Source organism: Leopardus geoffroyi, chromosome B3 (assembly GCF_018350155.1).
Source record: "Leopardus geoffroyi isolate Oge1 chromosome B3, O.geoffroyi_Oge1_pat1.0, whole genome shotgun sequence".
NCBI lineage: Eukaryota > Metazoa > Chordata > Mammalia > Carnivora > Felidae > Leopardus > Leopardus geoffroyi.
The window spans coordinates 18,380,369-18,406,400 of NC_059337.1; the positions used below are offsets into that span (position 1 = coordinate 18,380,369).

Sequence of the window (26,032 nt, forward strand, 5' to 3'; positions counted from 1 at the left end):
TTTAAGTATGGTTTCTACAGAACGTGTGTTGCTCTCACAGTACTGTAAAGGCAAAAAATCTCATGTCAAACCATGGTAAGTTGGGGACCATCTGTACGGCATTTAGCAAAACTGCTCTAGTGTTTAATTGCAAAACTTCAAACCTGTGGCTGCATGTTTCACTTCCAGAGAAGGGAGCCACCACAGCTTCCTTTTAACCCCCTCACTCTGAGCTGAAGTCTGCTCCAAGGCTATCCACTGCCTTCTCTTGTCCCACTTGTGAATATCTATTTAAAGGTGGCCTGGTCACAAAGGGTTCCTTTTCATGCTATGGTAGAAGCAGGTTGTACTATAGCAGGAGTATGTCAGATTTAAAGTCAGAAAACTTGGTTTGAGTTCTGCTATCTACCTGTATGACCTTGGGTAAGTTTCTTCTCAAAGTCTTCATCTGTAAAGTGAGATGACCAGCCCTTCCCTCCCTTCTCACCTCACCACTGACAGGCAGGAATGGACTGGAACCCTCCGACCCTGCTCTGGATTTCTGCCATCTCCATAATTTACATCATATCAAGAAGAACACGACTTCTCAGGTTTTTTAAAATGTTTATTTATTTATTTTGGGAGAGAGAGAGAGAGAGAGAGAGATTGGAAAAGAGAGAGAGAGAGAGAGAGAGAGAGAGAGGCAGAAAGAGGGAGAGAGAGAGAATCCCAAGCAGGCTCCACACGAATAGTACAGAGCCTGATGCGGCGCTTGATCCCACAGACTGTGAGATCATGACCTGAGCCCAAATCAAGAGTCAGATGTTTAACTGACTGAACCACCGAGGCGCCCCACAATTTCTCAGTTTTAAGATTCTCTGCTTTCACGTGTACGACATAGTGATTCAACAATTCTGTATGTTACTCTCAGTGCTCACCACAGTGAGTGTAGTCACCACACATTATTGCAATACTATTAACCATATTTTTATGCCATACTTTCCATCTCCACGACTTGATTTCTTTTAAACCTTGAAGTTTGTACCTCTTAATCTCCTTGACGATTCTACCCATCCCCATCACCCTCCACCTCTCTGGCAAAGACCATTTTGTTCTCTGTATTTATGAGTCTGTTTTTTTTTCCCCATCTGTTTGCTAATGAGTATGGAGTTTCTTTTTTTTTTCTTTGCAGTGATGAAAATGTTCTTCAATTAGAGTGATGGTTGCACAGCTCCGTGAGTTCAAGTACAATTTTAAACGGATGAATTGTAATGGTATGTGAATTATATCTCAATAAAGGTGTTAAGAAAAGATTCTCTGCTTTTACAATAAATTCATTTTCAAACATTCTTTTGGGAAGGAAAGAAGTTTCTCTGAGATTTATAGGAACAGACTGAATTGTCAGTAGGGAAGCAGAAGGACAAGTGAATAGAGTTTAACCAGCAGCTGATGAGATCACTGGACCCAGAGACATTTCTTTTCAGCCGTCACACCTGATCCGGTTACACTCCAGGAACTGGCACTTGTGTTGGTACTTGTTTGGGGGTTAAAATAACCAGGAGAAGCCTGGGTTTGGTAACACATTGTACCACACCCATCACTAAAAGTCTGGAAAAAAAACTCTCATGCTTTGAGAATCGTACAATTGCTGATGCTGAAAGTTCACATCCAAGAGTAACATTCTCATCAGGCTGCCTTTCTTACCGGGACACAGGAATTTTCCAGTACAGTAGCCCTCCTGTTAATAGACTTGCCGGCTCTCACACTAGCTGGACAGCGTCTACTGGATGGTTTTCCTTAGTCTCGCTTTGGTCATGACATCAGCATGCCCCTACGTGTTCGGGGTGGAGGACAGTCTGCTGTTTCCGCCTGCTTGCTGCTGTGTTCCTTTTTTGGTTTTCCTTCTGGTGTCTACGCCATGCTTGGGCGGATCATGTGAGCTGAATCAGGCCAATCAGACCTTATCAGGGAACCTGGAGGGGAGGCAGTGAGTTCACAGTGCCGTGTGGAGCCTGTTGCCTGCAGCTGGCTCTGAGATCCCTTCTCCAAGATATGCTGTTCGGCATCTCTTCAATGTGGGGAGCTACTCCATGTCCTTTCTATGTACTCTTATCTTTTTGCTACATTTGTAGATTCAGTTGCCATTGCCTGGGACCAAAGAACCTTGATGCACATGTTTCCAGAGTCCAGCTTCACTAAAGACAGAACCCAGTGTGTTAGAGAAGCTGGTGGTCTGAGGTCACCTCTGTTGCATTTCTATGCTGTTGCCAGGGCTTTGGAGCAGGTGGGAGTCTCGTGGGGTCAGAAGTACCATTTGTAGACATGTCATTAGCTAACTGGGTGGTCTGCTGCCTCTCGCCATACTTGATCATCTCTTCAGTGGAAGAAAGAGGTCTGAGTACTGAGTGTACTTTTCTGGGAGAGGCATAGGGTCACCTTGCAGGGTGGTGGCCCCTTGAACCTTCTGCCAGAAGCACCTGCCTCTAGAAACTCTAGGAAGAGGGACTTCCAAGATCGAAATTCTCCTGGGGAAATAGCCCGGGCACGGAGTTCTCACAGCAATTCACAGGGTGCAGTGGCACATCAAAAGTGTACTAGTTAGGGACGTTGCAATGATGAGCCCCATGTGGCTCTGTGTGATATCCCATTTCCCTTTCTGATGTGACCATGAAGTTCTTCCTCCCTCTAAACTTGCCACGGGCCCTGCTTTGGGAAGTGCTGCTGTGACCAGCACCAGTGTGTACACATAGTGGAGGCCTGGCCAGCCAGCTGTTAGGAGGGTCACAGGACTTGCCATCTATAATTCCAAGAAGTAAGGACACTCAGAGGCAAGACACGCACTCTTACCTTAAGAGAATCATGAATCCCTGTGGAAGCGAACACCACAGCTGGTCTTGGAACAAAAGACACTGTCATGTACCGTTGCTAGTAATTGAACTGGCATTTGTAGCAACCTTATATATTTCAAATTGTGAACCCTTTCCTGTGACATTTGAAGCTGTTCTCTACGACTCTCTCAGGAAAGGTTCTAAGCCAAACAGGGGAAAGGGCCAGGGATGGCTTCACCCTGTACTGACTTCCTCCACCCATTCTCCATCCTGCCTCCTTGTGTGCCCAACTCCTACTATTAGCCTTACTCCACCAGGATTAAAACCTCTCTCAGGCAGGTGCCTGTGTGGCTCAGTCAGTTGAGCATCCGACTTTGGCTCAGGTCATGATCTCGCAGTTCTTGAGTTTGAGCCCCACGTCGGTCTCTGTCCTGACAGCTCAGAGCCTGGAGTCTGCTTCATATTCTGTGCCTCCCTCTCTCTACCCCTCCCCCACTCACGCTCTGTCTCTCAAAAATAAAGATATTAAAAAATAAATAAAAATAAAACCTCTTTCGTTGTGAAATAGACCCTATAAATTCACTTGGACACAGGAAGAAGGTTAAGAAAAAGGTAAAATTTCTTCCCTCCCAGGGCAATGTCTTTGGCCTACCAAAGAAATCCTTCATTCCATTCCTTCCTTGACACAATGGCTCCTTAGCCTAACTGTGCAGGCACACAGAACTGGAAGGCTAGCTTCCTTGGAGTAGGAGAAGCTGGTATATCTTCCAGCTAACCCCCCCTGTTCTCAGGAAGCACAAGAATAATGCTGTGTACCATAGGGAAACCCCAAGCACTTGAGATATTTGTAAAAAGATCCTCAAGGTACTGAGGGAGCTTAGTTTTTATAAGTGTGATAAGGCTGAGCAAAGGCCAGGCATGCAGGTACACAGCTTTGCTTTAGATGCTCAGAAATAACCTAAGTCCCATGATGCCACCTCTCACAGGTACCCCTTGGAAGACTTATGGATCCAGCCTATTTGAGGTCCTTCTAGAAAGGCTCAAGTGGTTTCTTAGGAAGCAATGGATGCATAATGCCACTGTAAGGCATTAGTTATTTAAACAATTTAATACAAATGCTGGGGTATTTCCAGAGCATATGCATTACTCTAATCCAGCAAGAATGATCCTGTCTTTGTATGAAGGAGTCCTGACCAAAGCCTCTGTCGAGTTCTTTCTTTTTTTATTTTTACATCTATGTGTACAACGTAATGATTCGAAATTTGCTTATATTGCAAAATGTTCATGGCAGTAAGTCTAGCTAACATCTGTTACCATATGTGACCACAGAATTGTTTTTCTTGTGATGAGAACTTTTAAGATTTACTCTCTTAGCAACTTTCAAACATATGATACAGTATTATTAACTATAATAATAGTTATAATAACTATAATAGCTACAATAATGAGCCATGCTGTACATTACATCCCCAGGACTTATTTTATAACTGGAAGTAGGTACCTTTTGACTTCCTTCACCCATTTCACCCACCCCTCCACCCTCTGCCTCTAGCAACCACCAATCTGTTCTCTGTGTTTAAAAATTTTTGTTTTTGTTTTAGATTCTACATATAAGTGAGGTCATACAGTATTCATCTTTCTCTGACTTATTTCATTTCACATAATGCCCTCAAAGTCCATCCATGTTGTTGCAAATGCCAAGATTTCATTCTTTTTTTATGGTTGAATAATATTCTACTATCTATTAACTTTATTCATCTGTCAATGGAAATTTACGTTGTTTCCATATCTTAGCTATTGTAAATAATGCTGCAATGAACAACGAAGTGCATACACCTTTTTGAGTTAGTGTTTTCATTTTCTTTGGAAAAATACCTAGAAGTGAAATTTCTGGGTCATATGGGACTTCTATTTTTAATTTCTTAGGAACGTCCATACTATTTTCCATAGCGGCTGCACCAATATTCATTCCCACCAACACAAGGGTCCCCTTTTCTCCACATCCTCATCAACACCTGTTATTTCTTGTCTTTCTGCTAATAGCCATTCTAACAGGTGTGAGGTAATATCTCGTTGTGGTTTTAATTTGCATTTCCCTGATGATTAGTGTCATTGGACATCTTTTAACGTACCTGTTGGTCATCTGTTTGCTTTTGGAAAAATGTCTACTCATATCCTCTGACCAATTTTTTGGTTGGATTTTTTTTCTTGGTATTGAGTTGTAGGAATTCTCTATATATTTTGGATATTAACCCCTTATCAGAGATACGATTTGCAAATATCTTCTCTCATTCAGTATGTGGTCTTTCCATTTTTTTATGGTTTCCTTGGCAGAAGCTTTTTAGTTTGATGTGGTTCCACTTATTAATTTTTCATTTTGTTGTCTTTGCTTTCGGTATCAAATCAAAACAATCACTATCAAGACTGATTGCAAGGAGTTTATTGCCTATGTTTTTTTCTAGGAGTTTTATGATTTCAGGTGTTACAGTCAAGTCTTTACACCATTTTGAGTTCTTTTTTGTGTATGGTGTAAGATTGTAGTCCAATTTCATTCTTTTGTGTGTTGCTGTCCAGTTTCCCCATCTATTGAAGCGACTTTCCTTTCCCCATTGTATATTCTTGGATCCTTTGTCGTAAATTAATTGACCATATATGTGTGGGTTTATTTTTGGATTGTCTATTCTGTTCCATTGATCTGTGTGTCTGTTTTTATACCACTACCACACAGTTTTGATTACCAAAGCTTTGTAATATAGCTTGAAAACAGGGAGTGTGATGTTTCATTCTTCCTTCTCAAGACTGCTTTGGCTATTTGGGGTCTTTTGTGGTTCCAGACAAATGTTAGGATTGTTTGTTCCGGTTTTGTGGAAAATACCATTGGAATTTTGATAGGGACTGCATTGAAACTGTAGATCTCTTTGGGTAGTATGAACATTTTAACAATATTAATTCTTCCAATCCATTAGCATGGCATATCTTTCCATTTATTTGTTTTTTCTTCCATGTCTTATAATTCTCAATTTATTCCTAGGTATTTTATCATTTTGATGCAATTATAAATGGGATTATTTTCTGAATTTCTCTGATAATTATTAGTGTATAGAAATGCAACAGACTTCTGTACATTAATTTTGCAACCTTACAGAATTCATTTGTTCAAACAGGTTTTTTTTTGTTTTTTTTTTGGTGGAATCTTTAGGGTTTTCTATATGTAGTACCACGTCATCTGCAATGACAGTTTTACTTCTCACTTTATAATTTGGACACCTTTTATTTCTTTTTCTTGACTAATTGCTCTGGCTAGGATTTCTAGAATTATGTTGAATAAAAGTGGTGGGAGTAGACATCATTTTCTTGTTCCTGATCTTAGAGGAAAAGCTCTCAATTTTTCACCACAGAGTATGTCAAGTTCTTATTTTAATTGTCTCAACCATGTACATGGTTTGTTCATTCTTATTGTGATGTTTCTGCTTTGAGGTTTGGAGAAGAGGTGCTATGGGTGAGAAGAAAGGGAGAGACAGGGCTTTCCTCAGGGTGGTATTTGACTGATCTGGGTAGGCTAGGGGGCCACCAAGAGAATGGGCAAGTCTGTGTGCTCTAGAAGGACCCTTGAAGTAGGGACTCCTAGTTTCAGAGACTGGCTTCCCTTTTCTGTTTATTGAGTCCTTTCTCATCTTGTCCAGTACTAAACTCTGTGATGAAGGTAGGATAGGGGGCTATTAAGCCAGTATCAAATCATTTGGCTACTTAGACTACTTGGAACATGGTAGTAACATTGTATAGATACTAAAAAGAAATGACCAAGTAAATAAAGTGATGGAGTACCAACTGGTAGTTATTCCCTTCATGTTATGGATGCACAAGCCACTGCTCAGAGACACAGGTGGTCACCCCCAAATTCCCCATCCCCCATTGAGAGGAATGCAAAGCACTAGTTTGTGAGTGGGATTCACTGCCTCTGGATTGAAAACGCTGCCTGCTTACTTGTGTGGCTTCACAAATTTGATAATAGGGGGTGGTTTTTTGGTAAGGCCACAAGAATGATGGCTGGCATGGGGAAAAGGACTTTCAGCCTCATTTGCCAGTGTGTTTGGGGAATGGCAGCAATGTTAGGCACATATCTTACTAGAAAGCTCTCTGGAGGAAAGGCATAGAGGACACAGGGAGGCTTGGGAGATAGCCGAGAGGAAAGGTCAATTCAAACAGGATCAATGGGAGGGCGACTGAATGCACCCATCAAATGATCTGACCCAAGAATCTCCAACCAGAGACTCAGGGAGAGATCTGGAATTTTGTAGTGGGAGAGAATGGAAGAGACCAGCAGCCCATGCATGATAATGGTGGCCATTAAATTAAGATCTGGTGATGCATAAGAGGTGACACCTAAGGTATTTCAGCCAATGCTCCTGTCTTGAGCTCCACATATTCTGAGATACCTGGGTTCTGGGTTGGGGCTGGCCCTTCAGCCTCTGTATTCATGGGAACCAGCTAGAGGCCTCTGCTTAGAGCTGAAAGAGCCTGCACTTTTTAAAATGTGCACTTGTGTGTTTATTTTTTAACAGCCTTACGGAGATATAACTATGCCACAGAATTCAGCAATTCAGTGGCCTTTACCACAATCTAGAATATTCTTAATATGCCAAAAAGAAACTCTATGCCTTTTTGCTATCAACCCCCAATTCCTTCTCTCCCCTTTCTCCTCAGGAGAAATATCTATTCAGATCTTTTATAATTGGGTTATGTGTCATTTTATTATTGAGTTGTAATAGTTCTTTATATATTCTAGATAGAAGGCTCTTATCAGATAGATGATTTGAAAATATATTTTCCCATTTGCGGGTTGTCTTTTCATTTGCTTAATTTTTTTTTCATTTTTCTTGATATTTCAGGGTATCTCAGGACACAGTGGGAGCCTATTAGCACATAAGCTTATAATTTTGATTAAACCTAATTTATCTATTTTTCTTTTTTTGCTTGTACTTTTGCTGTCATATCTAATAAATCATACATAATAAAGATTTTTTTCCTGCTTTCTTTCAAGAATTTTATACATTTAGCTCTTTAGGTCTTTGATCATTGGGTTAATTTTCATATATGTGTGAGCCAGGTGCCCATCTTTATTCTTCTATGTGTGGACATAAAGTTGTCACAATACCATTTGTTGAAAAGACTGTTCTTTCCTCATTGAATCCTCTTGGCCACCTTGTCAACAGTCAATGGACAGTAAATGTGAGGGTCTATTTCTGGACTTTCAAATATATACCATGTTCTATATGTCTGTCTTTATTGTAACACACTATCTTGATTACTGTAGTTTTGTAGTAAGTTTTAAAGTTGGAAGTATGAGTCTTCCAACTTCGTTCCTCTTTTTAAAGATTTTTTTTGACTATTCAGGGCCCTTTACAATTCCATTTGAATTTCAGGATCAGCTTATCCATTTGTGCAATAAAGATAGATGGGATTTTGATAGAAATGGCATTGAATCTGTAGATCAATTTGTGGAATATTTCCACCTTCACAATATTAGGTTTTCCAAGCCATGAACATGGTACATCTTTCCATTTATTGAGATATTCTTTAATTTCTTTTAACAATGTTTTGTAGTTTTCAGAGTATGAGTTTTGCACCTCTTTTGTTAAATTTATTCTCAAATACTTTATTCTTTTTGATGTTATTGTAAATGGCATTTTTTAAACTTCATTTTTGGTTTGTTCATCATTACTGTATAGCAATACAATTGATTTTAGCTTATTGATCTTATATCTTGCAACCTTACTGAATTTATTGGTTCTAATACTTTTTTTAGTGGATTACTTAGAATATTCTACATTCAAGATCATGACAGCTGTAAAGAGAGGTAGTTTTACTTCCTCACTTCCAATCTGGATGCCTTTTATTTCATTTTCTTGTCTAAATGTCCTGGCTAGAATCTCCAGTAAAAGGTAGAATAGAAGTGGCCAGAATATTGTGTCTTATTCTTGTTCCTAGGGGAAAAACATCCAGTCTTTCACCATTAAGTATGATGTTAGTTGTGGATTTCTTATAGATGCCCTTTATCAGGTTGAGGAAATTCTCTTCCAATTCTAGTTTATTGAATTTTGTTTTGTTTTGTTTGTTTTTTTAAATCACAAAAAGGTCTTGGGTTTTGTCAACAGCTTTTTCTGCATCTATTGAGATAATCATGTTTAAAAAATTATTTCATTGATATAATGTGTTACATTAATTCATTTTCAAATGATCAATCGACCCTGCATTCTTGGGATAAGACCCACTTGGTCATGGCGTATAATCCTTTTTATGTGTTGCTGGATATGGTTTGCTTGCATTTTGTTGAAGATTTTTCATCAATATTTTTTTAATGTTTAATTATTTATTTTGAAAGAGCATGCATGCAAATGGGGGAGGGGCAGAGAGAGGGAGAGAGAGAATCCCAAGCAGGCTCCATGCTGTCAGCACACAGGTGGATGCGGGGCTTGACCTCACAAAAGATCATGACCTGAGCTGATACTGAGTAAGCCACCGACTTTAATCGACTGAGCCACCCAGGTGCCCCTCACCAATGCTCATAAGAGATACTGGTTTGTAGTATTTTATTCTAGTGATGTCTTTGTCTGGTTTTATTATCTGGGTAATACTGGCTTCATAGAATAAAGTGGGAAGTATTCCCTCCTCTTCTATTTTTTTGGAAGAGTTTGTGCAGGATTGGTGTTAATTCTGCTTTAAATATTTGGTAGAATTTGCAAGTGAAGGCTACTGGTCCTGGGTTTTTCTTTTTGGGAAGCTTTTTGATTAGTAATTTAATCTACTTACTTGTTATGGGTCTATTCAGATTTTCTATTTCTTCTTTATTCAATTTTGGTAGCTTGTATCTTTCTAGGAATTTGTCCATTTTATGTTAGTTATCAAATTTATTGGCATACAACTGTTTGTAGTATTCCCTTATAACCTCTTTCATTTATAATTTTAGTAATTTGAGTCTTCTCTCATTTTTTTTCTTGGTTGATCTAGCTAAATGTCATTGTTTTATTTTTGTTCTCTTCCTATAATCAACTTTTGGTCTGACTTTTTATGGTTTTTCTACTCTCTATTTCAAATATCACCATCCACCCACCCCCAGCGATAAAATTTGCCCTAAGGACTACTTTAGCTGCATTGTCTAATTTTGATATGTTGTATCTTCATTTTCATTCATCTGAAAGTATTTTGTAAATTCCCTCATGATTTCTCTTCGATGCAATTGCTATTTAGGAAGTTTTGTGTTTTTTTTTTTTTTTTATTTCCATGCATTTGCAAATTTCCAAAATTTCTTTCTGTTGTTGATTTCTAACTTTATCCCATTAAGGTAAGAGAATATACTTTGCATTATTTCAGTCCCTTTACATTTGTTGAGGTTTATTAAATGGCCTAGATGATGGTCTATCCTGCGGAATGTTTCACACGCACATAAGAAGAATGTATATTCTGCTCTCGTTGGGTAGTGCTCTATAGATACCTCTTAGGTCTAGTAGGTTTATAGTGTTGTTCTAGTCTTATACTTCCTTATTGATATTTTCTAGTTTTAAAAATCCATTACTGAAAGTCTGGCATTAAAGTCTCTAATATGGTTGAACTATTTTTCTCTTTATATTGTATATTTTAGGGTTCTGTTATTAGGTACAGACACATTTATAATTGTTATATCTTTGATGGACTGCCCTATACCATTATAAAATACTTTTTATTTCTAGCAATTTGTTTTGTTTTAAAGTCTATTTTGTCTGGTATTTGTATAGGTACTCCTGATTTAAAAAAAATTTTTTTTAATGTTTATTTATTTTTGAGACAGAGAGAGACAGAGCATGAACAGGGGAGGGGCAGAGAGAGAGGGAGACACAGAATCTGAAATGGGCTCCAGGCTCTGAGCTGTCAGCACAGAGCCCGACGCGGGGCTCGAACTCACGCACCATGAGATCATGACCTGAGCTGAAGTCGGACGCTTAACCGACTGAGCCACCCAGGCGCCCCAAGGTACTCCTGATTTTTTATGGTTTCTTTTTGTGACACATCTTTTTCCATCCTTTTACTTCGAAAAGTCTTTGTATACAAATAAGGAGGAAAGAATAATACTTTTCTAGAAAAAATCAGTTATATCTATGGACTATTTATTCCTGTAAGAGAGCCAGCCAGCACAGAACTCTCATCAGTGGCTTTCATGAGAAGGGGCTAATAATCTGGGAAGCTGCCACCAAGCATACCCCAACCTCAGTTCTGAAATATCTCCAGAGATTCTACAAGTCAGAAATACTTCATTGTCTACTCCCACTGTAGAGCCATTCCTTCTTGGTCTGATGTTTTCTTTTTCCCCTAGAACGTGGAGAGTACATATTTCCCTCTCATTTCTTCACTGTGATCTTGGTTGTATTTGTTTTTATTCCTCAGACTGAGTTTCAACTTTGCAATTTACTTGTCCTTTTTTGTAATTGCAGCATAACAAAAATCAATGCAAACATTGAGTGCTCAATGCTCTTTATATTTTAATACTCAGAAAGTCAGAAAGAGAGAAGGACTTTTAATGGACCCCAGGGTCTACATGTAAAATATTTCTTGACAGGAGAATTCTGTTACCTGTGGAACTCGTATCTCGGAATTCTCTTGTCCTCTGTAATAATCAAAGGACAGGGATGTTCAAATAATCAAATGGTTAAGTATGGTGGAAAAGAAGAAAATTGCATCTTCAAATTCAAAATAGTACTCTGAAATGCTTTCTCTTTCTCCATCTGGAATGTTTCCTAATTTAAACAAATAACTAAAGGCTTCAAAGCCTTACTATTTAATTTAAATATGAGTGAAATTCTGGAATTTGATTAGTGTTGGAAAACAGATCTGGAATCCATCTAAATTTCTCCTCACCATTCCCATACCGATAAGGCATGTAAGAGATCAGTAATGCTATTTGCTATCTTTCCTTTTCAGGCACTGTTATTTCATATGGTTTGTGGGGTGCCCCTCATCGTAGACCTGTGGACATATGCTAAGGTGTCTGAAAAGTGGGCCAAGCCTGAAAGAGGGGAGTCCCACTCTGAAGATCCCCAGGCTATCACTGTTGACTTGTAGTAACATACAACCATAGGCCTTGCCCTCCTGCCCATGAGCAGTCCTTCATCATGGGCTCCTGTTCTGCCACAGGGGGCAGTCAGTGCCAAAGGTGGCCTCCTCTGGCCTCCCACATCCAGGGCATGGTAGATAGGGATGTGGCAATTAGATTTACCTGTTTTATTTTCCAAGAAAGCAGGAAACTTAAAAGCTTAACGTTTTAGACTGGCTAGAAATGGATTAAACAATGTTTCTGTTCAGATTTTGGCTGTGTCTAAAGATCCACATGTTCTAGGTTTCATTCTTAAGTCATGATCTCTCTCTCTCTCTCACACACACACACACACACACACGAATATGCCTTCATAAAAACAGGAGGGGTTCCATTCCATTTTAACTAAAACAAGGCACACCTGGTTAAGATAATGAGCAAAGAGGACAAATTTAAAATCCAAATACACTTCCTTACAGATGACTATTCAATTCAACTGGCAGTACAATATTAGATATTCTTTTCTGAATCACTGTAATTCAATGTACAGTACAGTATGTACTGTCTGGGATGAAGTTCAAATCAGAAATACTATGGGAAACATCTAATAGCTTGGAATGGCCTTTGCAAGTGGCCAATAAGCTCTAAGAGACTGCAAACATATTAAATCTGGTGAAGCATGAGCTATGTGTTCCAGAATGAGCCCATCTCCCTGTCATACCCCACCTCCTTACTCCAGCACTATCTGGGACTGGGTCTTAAGGAGCTGGCACACGGTGTTACTCTTTGGATGCCAAATGATGGTGGGGCCTCTTGCCTGCAGACTGTGGTCAGCAAGGTGAAGGCTGCTGGCCACAGTCATAACAGCTGAGCTGATCTGTGATTTCTGCCTCTCCTGCCAATGTCGGGGCCAGATTTGCCGATGTGTTTGTGTTGGTGTGCAAGATGCTGGAGAGAGGCCATCTGCCCTGCGTGTCAGATTCCAGATTCCGTATGGTTATGGCAGGGTTTGGGAGAAGTATCCACAGAGCTAGGGGCAGGATTAGAATAAAGAGGTGCTAATGGTGTGCAGTTGGGAAGGTAAAGGAAACTGTCGGGAACTTGATGGAAAAAGAGGGTTGAAGAAAATTAAAGAAAGATCAGGGGAAATAAAGAAAAATACAAGGGAGAAGACAAACATTGCTGTTGTTTTAAAGGTCAAGGAGTAACAATAATATAGAAAGGCTCTTTCACCTTGCCAGATTCAACAGTGAGTTGCATTTTGGCTCCTTCAATAAAATTTACACCATTGGGATCTTGGGCTCTCCTTCCAGGTTACAGGCTCTGTCTTCCAGTCATGCCCATCCCACCTGAAACAGTCATTTATTCTCCAGATGCTATACATCTCCACACTCACCCCCTTCACTAAGGTCCAGTTTTTACTTACAGATTAAATCTCTTTCTGATTATTTAGCACTAGTTTTCTGAGGCCAATCTCTTCACTTTTCTTCACCTTCGTCCATATTGCTATATGTTCTGAAGACAGGTCAACTAGATCACGCTATGCAAGAATTCAAGTTTTATTGTTCAAATATATGTGTGTGTACATACATACATGTGTGTGCATCTATGTGCTTAAATATAAATAAATATAACTAAGATTTATAGGAATTTTAAAATCTATCAGATCACATTTCTTCAAACAATATTCTTTGATAAGCCATGACACTTCATTTTCATGAGTCCACACTTTAAGAATCAGTACAAAGTCAGATGGTTTAAAATATAAACAAACAAACAACAAATAAAACCAGACTAAAAGAGGCATTCAGGCTTTCTTTTCTAGGCTCTGAGACAAATTTCAGGTGCTGTCTTCTATCAATTTCATTTTATCCTCTGCTCTTGGAAACTCCACTCATTCTTTAAGTCTGATTCATATGATTTTACAGAGTCAGGAAGGGGGTCAGAGAGGAAAAAAAGATGACTCAGAAAGGTAGGTCAGAGAGGGGGAGGGAGAAACCAAGTCACATGAGAACAAGGAACCTGTGTGTCTTTCTTACTTCTAAATACCTTGGTACTTAGAACAGGGCCTGGTGAATGGGATGGTACTCAACAAATACATGCCAGATGAGGGAAATTACTGATGTTGTACCGTGCACTTAGGGTCAGGTTGGGTGCTTTTACATTTATTTATTTTTGAGAGACAGAGAGAGAGCACAAGTTGGGGAGGGGCAGAGAGAGAATGAGACACAGCATCTGAAGTAGGCTCCAGGCTCTGAGCTGTCAGTACAGCGCTTGACATGGGACTGGAACTCACAAACTGTGAGACCATGACCTGAGCCGAAAATGGAAGCTTAACCGCTTAGCGATTGAGCCACCCAGGCGCGCCAGGCTGGGTGCTTTTAAAAAGAGTACTGAACAACTGGGCAATAAAAAGTAACTAGGTATAACAACATGTTCTTCTTTGTGTAATAAGAACACGTATTTCCTGAGGCAGTGCCTTTAGAACTTGGGCTCATGCTGAGCCTGTGGTCCCAAAGTCCCAGAGGGCAGAGCAAGGGTAAGCAGTAATCTAAGGTGGGGCCAAGTCTGGCCTGCAGACTGTTTTCCTACAACCCAGGAGTTGAAAATAGGTTTTTACATTTTTAAAAGGGTTATAAACAAAACAAAGAAAAACAGACATCAGAAACCTTATGTGGCCTGTAAAACCAAAACTACTTATTATCTAGCCCTTAACAGAAAAAGTTTGCTAACCCTCGTGCTAAGGAGATACTAAAAATGTGCCTCTGAGCTTACTTTTAGTCTAAAGTGTGTTTGGCTTGAACTTGTGTTCAACCACGGTGAGACTGCAGGCCTGTGGTCTGTCAGAATGCTCTGTGAGCGCACGCGCGCGCACACACACACACACACCACATGCACGCGCGCGCGCGCGCACACACACACACACACACACACACACACACACTCACTCAATGTTCTCCATCCAAACTTAGAGCAGCTCCGTAGCACTGAATTATAGAGTTTATACCTTTGTTAATTCATGCTTGGTGATGTGACTTTGGAGGTGTTTTCCGACATGATTTTCTCGTTAGAATTTCACAGTGCAACAAAGTCCCTTCCTAGAATATCTGTGTATCACAAAATCATAAAGGTGTTGCATGTAATATGGTGTAATGATCACAGAGCTTTGTTATGGAGCTTTGGATTCATCTGGAATCTAGCTGAAATGCTCAAGGCATAACCTAATTACCTCCCTTCTGTCTTTCACTAAAGCTGGGAAAGTTTTGGTCATTGTTTATGATTATTTTCTGCCCTAATCTTCCCCTCTTCCCCTTCTCTGATTCTAATTACATTTATGTTAGTATGCCTGATATTATGGCACAGATCACGGAGTCTCTGTCACTGTCAACAATCTTTTCTTTCCATTTTCCAGATGGATAATTTCTATTCTTCTATCTTTAAGTTCGTTGATTTTTTGTTTTTCATCATCTGCTGTTAGGCCCATCAAGTGATTTTTTAAAAAAAATTTCAGACACTATATTTCTCAGTGCTAAAATTTGGTTGGCTTTTAGAGTGTCTTTTTTTTGTGCTTAGGTTTCCTATATGTTCATTGACTGTGGCTATATTTTTTCTTATGTCTTTGAGCATAATTATAATAGCTGCTTTGAAATTCTTATCTATTAATCTCAATATATGTGTCCTCTTGGAGTCAGTTTCCTTTAATGTATGGGTCACATGTTTCTGGTTTTTTTTTTTTTTTATGTCTAGTAATTTTGGACTGTATCTTGAACATTGTGACTGCTATGTTAATCTATAGCAGTGCAGTTCAATAGAATTAACACATGAGCCATATATGTAATTTTAATTTTCTATTATCCATATTAAAAAATTAAAAAGAAATTGGTGAATTTTACTAATATATTGCATTTAACCCAATGTATTCAAAATACAACTATTTCAACATGTAATCAGTATCAAAAATTACTAAGATATTTCACAATCTCTTTCCATACTAAACCTTTGAAATCAGGTATATACTTTTACAGCACATTTCAATTTGGACAACACTGCTACCAAAGATGGTTATGTGCTCAGCACAGTTAGGAGTATCATTAGTGAAGAATATTGAGAGGTGGTCCAATGAAAGTAACCCCATCATTTAAATTCTATTTGTTGGCATTCTGCAGAGATACTGTGGGCCTACTATGATATGAAGAAGGAAAGAGTACACTGGGCTTCTCTTCCCCATCACATATGTGTCTCAATTCAATCAGAGAAACTCTGATTCCATGTTTTATATTATTTGGCTTATGTGCATAATTTTAGAAATATTTGGACACTAAAATAGTTTGAAAACATAAATGATTTTAAAACAGGATTCTAAGAGCACCTGGGTGGCTCACTCAGTTAAGCATCTGACTTGATTTCGGCTCAGGTCATGATCTAATGGTTGTGAGATCGAGTCCTGCATTGGGCTCTGCACTGAGCGTGGAGCCTGCTTGGGATTCTCTCTCTCCCTTTGCTGCTCCCCTGCTTGCACACACACAAAATAAAACAAAGTAAAATAAAATAAAGGGTGTCTGGGTAGCTCACTTGGTTAACCGTCTGACTTTGGCTCAGGTCATGATCTCACGGTTTGTGGGTTTGAGCCCCACGTTGGGCTCTGTGCTGACAGCTTGGAGCCCGGAGCCTGCTTCTGATTCTGTGTCTCCCTCTCTCTCTGCCTGTCCCCTGCTCACACTCTGTCTCTCAAAAATAAATAAATGTAAAAAAATAAAATAAAATAAAATAAAATAAAATAAAATGATTCTTGAATGGATTCCTAAGATCATTCTTGCTCAGTCATGCCCTTGAGCCCATGCTGACCTCTCCTCTTCTAGATTCACTTATCCTACTTTCCAATATGTCACAGAGCTGGGCTGTCTCTGTGACCTGTCTGATCTTTGAGTCTTCAAGGTGGCAAGGCCTTCCTTCTTTGGTCCTGGGTGTGTGTGTGGTTGATTCATTCACCAATTGATGCATTTATGGGATGGCTGCTCATACCAAAGATGCTCAGGGAGACTTCTGAGAGTGAGCCATTCCTCATGGCCTTCAGTGTTAGGGTAGAATTTTATTCTTTTGTTTAAATTGAAGTATAATTAACATATAGCACTATATTAGTTTCACATGTACAACATAACAATTCAATAATTCTATATATTGCTCACGACAATAAGTGTAGTCACCATCTGTCACCAAACAACACCGCTACCATCTTATTGACTATATTCCCTATGCTGTGTCTTTTATCTCCATGTCTTATTTATTTTGTAACTGGAAGTTTGTACCTCTTAATCCCCCTCACCTATTTCCCCTTGCCACCCACATTCATCCTTAAGTTGCCATGGACCACACACAACCCACAGAGTGAGTCTCACCTCTTGCTTTCCCTCTTATCTTCCCTCTCTCACTCATACACGCTTTACCAGTTTGACAAAGCAAAGGAGGTTGGCACGAAAACCACAATGCTTTGCGAAACTTTTGTACCAGGTGAGAGGCACAAGTTGGTCTTAAAAAGCTGCCAAGTCAAAAGTCCAGCTTCTTTATAAAAGAAAAACATGCAGAGAACCACAAAACAAAAACCATGTACCACAACCCAGAGCAGAATGGGAGGCCAGGGGTGATATTACACACTCTAACAACCACAGCGCTATGCAAAGTCTCACTGAAATGGCTGGAAATAAGGAGGCTTAACTGACAAACATGTTTCACACAATTCATCTCAGTTGACAGCCCAAGAAAATTCACTCCAGAGCACATGAGAAACATGGCCACGAAAGCTGGGGTTGGCAACAGACCTCCTGATGGGTTCTAAACAATGTACAGCAAGATCCACACTCACTGGTGTTAGTTTCAGCCACTGAAACAGATCAACCACAGACACTAACCTGTGTTACTTACTCATGGGTTCTCACACTCTGACTTCGATTTCCTTTTTCTCCAAGACAAAATAACTTGGCGGGAGCTGACATGTATCAGTTGAAAGCACGTGATGATTTTTTCTGCATGAGATGTTCTTAGTGGCCTGCTAAAAAATACCTTCTAGCTAGGATTGTACATTTTTATCAGATCTCTCGCCAGAAAGTCAGTATTTCGAGCAAGCAGAAATCACTTGCCAACAACAAGAGAACGTGGCAGAGAGAGGTACTGTGGTGTTAACTGTATCTCACCCCCCAACTCATAGGTGCTTCTACCCCGACCCTGGAGGGTCCAAGTTTGAGAACACAGTGACTTACCGTGATTGGCACGGGTGTGAGTTGCACCTTCGGACCTGGGGCTCTGGACGGCTTGCTTGAGGACAGTCACTGTCATTCACCAGAGTTGTGGTCTTGTTAACAATCCGTGTGCAGGACACAATGGTTCTGCGTTCCCCTGGAAACCAAACACAGGGAACTGAGAGGCTATGGCTACACACACCTGGAAAGGCCGTTCATTGATGCGGATGGAGGCACATTCAGGTGCGTCTTTTGATCAGTTTGCCATTTTAAAGTGGCTGTTGTAATGCTTTATTGGTTGTCAGAGAGAAAGAACCATAAGGTTAGGGATGAGGGTGTGTAAGACATGACAAGGGGCACCATGGGGCAGGAGGAAGATTCTAGAACAGGATCAGAAAGAGGCAACACCTCAGATTAGCTATGTGCTTAGACAGCTTGGGATTCATTGAGGCCAGAGTTCTGATTTGGCTCTTTAATTTCCAACAAAGATTGCCAATCTCTTTACCCGTTCCTTTGATATTTAAAGTCTATGCAGGTCTGGTCTTGATTAATTACCTGTACATCAGCCCTCACCAGAAGATCACGGCTCCCTATTACAGAATTCCTATGTGTTGGAGAGAAGTGAGAAGCAGAGGGGCTGGTCTGAAGGACACACAGACCCGCATCGTCCAGGCAGGCAATCTCGAGCCAATCTGAGAATCTGTTTCGCCAACTACTACTTGTCCAGGGCATCACTTGCATTTGGGAACTTCAGTACCTGGTTGTCCCAGATGGGTGTAGCCATTCTCTGGGTGTCCCCAAAGCACCCTACACACTGCTTGGTCATGACTTTGCCACGGAGGCGGATGATAGGGAGCAGGGAGGGTAGTTTCTGGAGTCAGGCAGCCTGGCTTCAAACTTGGCTCCATCACTAGCATAATGATCACTGTATCAGCAGCCAGCCACCATGCTTCTGTGCCTCGATCTTCTCAACCAGGCTGGTTTATTTAACCCCCGTGCCTTAGGGTGTTCCAGGGATGGTTAAAATTAAGCGATACATATAAAGTATTTAGAACAGAGCCTAGCAAGGGTTAACACTCCATGTTAGCTGTATTTTATTTTCATTGTCATTTGGGAAGTATGGCAATAAAAAATTAAGAGGATGTCAAGGACAACTATTTGGACCCCAGATTTCTCGCTTGGTCTCCTGGAGAATTTGTCCTTTAGGGATGCCTCAAAAGTGTGGAGTCCTGAATTACACCATCAACTGTTACTGCCTGCAACTGCAGCCTTGGGTGAGTGCAGAAAGCATGGGGCCGTCTCAAGCCACATTTTCGTTTTGGCTGCAGGTCTGACAATGGTGAGTCATCGGTTGTCATCTGACAACCTGAGAGTCACTGGTGTCATAAAAGAATGCCACTGGGCCAACAGTGACAGCAGAACAGTACCGCCCCCCCCCCCCCGCCCCCAGCTGAGGGGAGCCTGCTAACTGCTCCATTTGGGCCATGCTTCGTTTGCCCAAGAAAAAAGTCTGGCAATTAGGGATATGGGAGTTGCTGGATTTGGAGGTTGCAGGGACATTGGCACAGGGGGACAGCTGAGGGATGGGGGGCTCCTAGGGAGAAGTGCAAAGTGGGACAATGACAGGGCTGATGAGGGTTCCTGAAGCTATGCCAACTGCCAGGGCTGCCTGAGGAACAGGCTAAGAACAAACAGCAAGGGCAGTTAGCCAAGATGTGCAGGAGAAGGAAGGAATTCACAGCTGGCCCTGGCAGTGTCTGATGGCCCAATGATGTTATGGCTAGAATTCCTACCTATTAGAAACGGGACAAGTCACTAAATGGTAAGCAATCCTCTACATATCAGATACCTGACAAACACCATCTTAGCGGTCAATAGCCATGTGGAATTGGGTATTGGTGGGGCCATCCCACTCTCTGGGCTGGCATTCCAGAGTCTAGGTGAACTCTCCATCCTAACTCTGTGCCCATAAAAACCCATACATCCTGTGTGCCACCTCTCATCACCGGGCTGTGTGTCCTATCAGGGTGACAAATTACCCTGTCCCAAGGGGCTGCTGGCTAAGAGTTCAGAATGGCTTCCTACTGCTCCCCCTAAACCTCCCCGTAACGAATATGGTGCCTTTTGCCGATACTAATTTTTGCAGTATGGCAGTTCCTTCCCTGCAGTAGGCATAGGGGCCGATCACTCTATTTGAGAGGTGAGAACATTTTAGTATAGATAGGGTAAGTCATTTGCTAATATATGGCAGCAAATTGTGACTCAGCCAGGACTCATGCTCGGAATGTTTCATCAGACTCGTGAGGCTTTTTCCTTCTGCTGTATCCTGTAGTGGGACACCTGTGGCAAAAAGGAAAGAGTATTTTGGGGCAACACATCTGGTTCCCTTCCACCAAACAGTAACAAGTGAAGGTCTATCCTGTTCATCCCCAGGGTCACTCACCTGTCATACCTGTGATGTATCTGCATAGCGGCCAAACCTCCACTCAGGTCAGAGTCCAAGGGCCCTGGGCCATAGGCAAAGCAGCCTTGGGGGCACAGCTCCAACACGGAGGAGTTTGGAAGGCTACACAAGTGTTTTGCAGAGAGAGTTCAGTGGGGTGTGCTTAAGTTTCCCGGGAAATACAGGTGACGTGGCCAGCCCTGCTCGTGCCCTCTGCACTGGCTGCCGAGTGCCTCGAGTTCACAACCTTCCTTGAGCAAAACCCCACACCCCATGGGCGCGTGGCCCCGGATGCTCACCTCCTCCGCACTGCACGCTGCACCCTTCCCAGCCGCTGTGGGTCCAGATGAACAAAGAGTCCTGGGGTTTTTCCGGCTCGCTTTGATTTTCGGCAGTGTAGTTTACAGGAACGGTGTACTCGTAATGGATTCCATAATTTTGGTCATGAAATAACAACACCTGGATCAGCAGCAAAATAAAAGGCCATTCTGGAATCAAGCGGAAGCATCCGGGCTTGCTGAATTTGCAAACCAGGCCGCCCTCGGGGCTGTCTCTCTACCAGGGTAACCAGTTCGTTTCTGGGTTTCAAAACACGTTCAGTCTAGGGGCACCCCCTTATTTGGGTCTTGGGTTCCTCAGATACTCAACTCAGGGGCTGGAGTGTATGTGGACCATCAGCAGGGAGCTCTGCCCCTTCCCATTGGAGACAGGACCAGTTTGGACGAGGAATTTGGAGACAGGCAAATTTGCGGGCTCTCACTGAACTCTATGTGGAGAGCCCCTCGGTGCAGAGAAAAGAGCCTGTTTCCGCATACTCACCCACGAAGCTGCCCTTGCAGCAAGAAAGACACAAACATACTGTTTTTCCCTAAAAAGGCATGTGAACAAGTAGGGTTATTCTACTTCTTTGAGAATGAACATCACTCTTCAGTCCCCTAGCGCCGGTCATTGCCACATCGAAGGCAGGCTCAAGGGCAAACACAGCCCACCGCAGAGGAGCCTTGGGGACTTCTGTTTAGGAGTCCAAGGACGCACAAGCCTTCTTGTTGCCACAGGAGCTAGGATGTCGATGCCCACGGGGTGACAGAGGCCTGGCTCGAGGCTGAAAGCTCAAAGTGAGGGGCGGGGAGCCATCCTGCAGCTTGGGGACCCTTGGGTCTGAAATCCTGGTGAGTGAGCAAATGGATGGGCCTGCTGTTCGTATGACAAGGCATCACAAGCCCTGTAAAGACAGAAGTGCTCTCTCAGCTTTGTTTCTCGACACACACGCTTTGGTGCAGAACAAGCCTTCTTGCGGGAGCCTGGCTGGAGGTGACGTGTCTTTGGGCTAGACTCAGAACCAGTGGGTACTTCTGGGTCAAGGCAGCTCTCAAGTTCACTTCCAGGCCTGGAGAAGCAGCAGACAGCTACAGGCGGAGTGTGCTCCACCTGCCTGGACCCGGGGAGGGGACCGCACAGCTCCTGAGCATCTCCCACCCCTCCCAGAGCTTGAGTGGTGGGGTGGGGGTGAGGTGCTAAGAGCAGCCTGAACCGCATACACATCCACTTCTCCAAGAAACAGACGTGCAGTAATGCATTTGGAAAAATGCCTCCAGTTAAAAAAAAAAAAAGATAAAAAAAACCTCTTTAAAAGATCTTTATTATCTCAGTATGGGAATAAGACTGGTGAATCAAGAATCCATATGAAACCAATTTCATGCAATTTTGCAGCCACGTATAATTTGTGTGTGTGAGTGTGTAATTGGTTTCAAATGCAGGTCCCCGTGCCTCTTATGGACGCTCCCGACCCTGCAGGCAATGTATGCACCCCAGTTTGGGGACAGCAGACTTCTATTTAGAGGCAGAGGAGCACGTCTCCTTTCTGGATTTAAAAGCTTGAAGTAATCATTTTTCAAGAGAGAAAAGTGATTAATAAATATTAAAAAGGGTTGGAACTTCAGTTGAGTCTTGTTTATCAGGCATGGTCTGCATGAGTCCAGGCTGCGCGTTTGCTTTGATGGGCTGACGGTTCACTTACAGTTGATGAAAGCATTGGGCAAACAAGGAAAATATACCCGTCTTAGGGTTTGATAATAAAGCAGATTCATGTGCTAACAGGTGACAGTGCTGCATGGCTTTTATCTCGTCTTATGCTTCCTCTTACATCAGGACAGGAGGATTTGTTCTAATCCAGTAATCTATTGCAGGGCAGTGGCTTCAGTATAGGTTCTTGGGGCCCAGAAATCAAACTTGCAGGGCTGCGTCTACAGTGGACTTCGTGGGCTGAGTGCTGGTTGTACGGGCAGGCTGCAGGACGGTTGAAGTCATGCATGGAAACCAGTTCACTCTGACCTCGTCAGAAGGTGTAGCAGGGGTAGGGCCATCGTGGGTGATGTTGTACTGGGTGCCCGTGCTCGCAGGCAGAGCTGGTCTCCTCAGGGGATTCCCTGAGAAGTGGCCAGGGAATCTTCTGGCTGTCACCTAACCTTGAACGGCTGCAGATTGCCAGAGACCGCAAATTAATGGAGGAAAAAAAAAAAAAAAATTTCCAAGCGGAGACTTTGGCAAGCACAGAGGACAAAATGTGCTTTGATTACAGACGCACAAGCTGCCACAAAATCCGTTCTTTGGAATGAGACATGGAATCAATAATTATGAGCTATCAGAAGTTAGCCATGAGAACTTCTGGACCCTGAGAAAGAAATGGTGGTATCCCCTTCTCTGGAGATCTTTAACGCTTTTACAAGGATGTATGACCGATGATAAAGTGGTTTACACGGGGTCCCCGCCCGAGACAAGAGGTAAGACAAGGTTGCCCCAACCTGGGCTGACTACCCAGGGAGTAAATCTTCCTGTAGAACCTGGTTCTCCTTCCCGATTCCCGAACTCCTGTTGCAAGCCGAGTCTGGAAAATCTGAGCGACGCTGGTTTGGAAAGAGAGTCAACAGTTCATTTCCAAAAGGTAGTTTCCAATGTGGATATACAAACTGTGGGGCGGATCTGTGCCATCTGATATAAAAACACAGACTCCGAGCGAGGCTGTCTGCTCGATGAGGCCAATTCTCCCTGGCTGCCACATGGCGAAGTATTTCCTTCCTGGAGGCGGTTCCTTTTGAAAAAGATGGTAACTCTCTCTGCCAGTGAAGAGCCAGGGCGAAGTTTTGGGAGGGGGAAATTCTCAGGCATGTGGCAAAAGGGATGAGATAAGAGAAGATGGAGAGAGAGGGGGCGGGGGAGGCTTGAGCAGCAGGTGGCCAGGTAACCCACCAGGAGCCAGGTCCCCGGGAACCTCTCCCCAGGTCCCAGGGAAGAAGAGAGCCAGCAGACCCCTTGGAGAATCAGGCTCAAGACAAACACAAAAGCACAGCAAGTTACCATCAGATGCAGTGGCATTTTGGTTGGTCCCTTGGCAGAAATTTTCTCCCACAGGCCCCTTCTAACGTAGCGCACAGTGGTGCCGGCGATCTGGTACTCCCCGGGGAGCTCGATCTTCCAGTCGCTGTTGATGGATCTCTTACTGGTGTCTTTCAGGGCTGGGAAGAAAAAGGGGACACCATGGGAACCAGGGGGAGTCAGTCTGGGTGTCCTGAGTGGTGGGGCAGAGGTCTCAGCCTCCGCCTCTACGGGGGAAGGGAGGAGGGTGGCTTGCAGTGATAGAAGGTGAGTTTTCTGTGTACCGGCAACAGAAGCCTGGCTCACAGGGGGCAAACAGCCCAAGGGCCGCAGGACCTGGAGAAACCTGAGAAAGAGCGGTTGCGTTAGGGGCTTCTTCAAGTGTGGGCTGCCTCAGAATCCACCCACCCGGTGGGGGTGCGGGGAGGAGCGCCAGAGGGTGGAGACAAACACAGCACAATCACACGTTCCTAAACTCCCAGGGGAGAGGGTCTCCTGCCTGGTGGGTGAATTCTATCTTAACATGCCCAAGCCTACCAAGAGGGACTTGCTGCTTTAGCAAAACGCATCAACTCATTTTACTGTTACCTACCTGGGGCTTCTTAAAGTCACAGCCCAGGGGCGCCTGGGTGGCTCGGTCGGGTAAGCGTTCGGCATCGGCTCAGATCATGAACTCACGGTGCGTGGGTTTGAGCCCCGTTTGGGGTTCTGTGCTGACAACTGGGAGCCTGGAGCCTGCCTCGGATTCTGTCTCTGCCCCTCCCCTGCTTGTGCACTATCTCTCTCTCTCTCTCTCTCAAATATAAATTAAGAAAAAATAAAAAAGAAGAGTCGTAAAGTTACAGCTTAATCCGGCTTCTCTTAAGGATTTGATAGCCCTGCACTAGTAAAGTGGATGCCTCCTCAAGAAACCACCGTTCCTCTTTTAACTCTTTCCCAGTCGAGTCCGGGAACCCGGGCTGCCCACAGACAGGACGGCAGAGCTCCACCAGGGCTGTGAGACTAGGGCTCCGTGGGCTTCGGGTTCACTCTGCTGGCTCACGCCTCCACCGGGTACACAATGTGTTGGAAGAGACAAAACCAACAGTGTGCTGATCGGACGGAGCAAAACTGTGGTTTTTCCACACAAGCCACATAGTGATGGTCTGAGGGCTGACGGTGACTCGTTAGTGTCTCCTCGCTTAGGTTTGGAGTCCTGTCGTTCTCATGAGGAGAGCACTCTGTGGTGAAAGCCCGTTTTTTTTTTTTTTTTGTTTTTTGTTTTGTTTTGTTGTTTAGGAAAGCAAAGAACTACTCTGGCAGTTAGGAGAAGGTGGCAAATGACAGTAGGTGACACCAAGTCTTATGCCGCCCCAAAAATGAAACTTCAGGGCACCCAGAGTGCAATGCCTCAGTCTCTGTAAATACAGCTGGAGCCCCCGATGCCCCCAATGGCTTGGGGACACTGCTCCCTCCACAATCAGTGAAATCACGTTCTACCCTGCTCCCTCTTCTCTGCTTACCGAGGCCAGAAATAAAACACTTGCATTTAATACCGATTTTGCATAGTAAGAGTTGAAGCCAAAAAGGGGCTTCCTGTGAACCCGGAATCCGTGAGCTCCGGGCTGGGTTAGGATCTGGTTGGACCCGGTCCTGGCCAGGCCACAAGCACCTGGGAGACGCTGGGCCTCTGCTTCCTCATCTCCAAGACATGATGGTCCCAGCCCTCACTCCCGCCCAGCAAGGCTCTCCTGGCACATGCAGAGGACATGCATGCTCAGGACTCCTTGCTTATAGGAACTGCCAAGAGAAACTGAGAAAGAAACAGGGAGGGCCGCTTTCCAGCAGAGCAACTTCCAGTTGGGGTTTCATATCCAGGGTGGTTGTGCAGAGCGAGCGGTTGAGGATTACAGGACTCCAGGGAAGGCTTAGAAGAGAGAAGGCTCTACTTCTTGGAATCAAATGTTTCCCTTCAAGAAATTCTACCTGCTACTGACATTTCCTGGCTCCTAAAAGGAAGTGAGAGTATCAGGATACTCACAATTTCTGCTTCCTCAGCCACCACCTAAAGCCACCATTTAAGGGCCATGTGCTCTGATTTAGCCCCTCATGTACTTTTACCCATGTAACCTTCCCAACAACTCTCCAAGGTAAA

At 43.0% G+C, this 26,032-nt stretch overlaps 1 protein-coding gene across 5 annotated transcripts in view; it reads right to left on the minus strand.

Moving 5' to 3' along the window:
• Positions 1–26,032, minus strand: part of ADAMTS17 (ADAM metallopeptidase with thrombospondin type 1 motif 17) — a 344,515-nt gene that overhangs the window by 52,785 nt on the left and 265,698 nt on the right. For 4 of the 5 annotated variants that reach the window (XM_045448785.1, XM_045448788.1, XM_045448786.1 and 1 more), the window contains 3 exons: positions 23,881–24,038; positions 20,826–20,985; positions 18,105–18,240 (listed from right to left, as the gene is read on the minus strand). In XM_045448785.1, the coding sequence (XP_045304741.1) occupies positions 18,105–18,240; positions 20,826–20,985; positions 23,881–24,038 (454 nt within the window). Of the gene's footprint in view, positions 1–17,158; positions 17,897–18,104; positions 18,241–20,825; positions 20,986–23,880; positions 24,039–26,032 lie in introns of those variants that run through there. The other variant, XM_045448789.1, reaches the window with a different exon arrangement.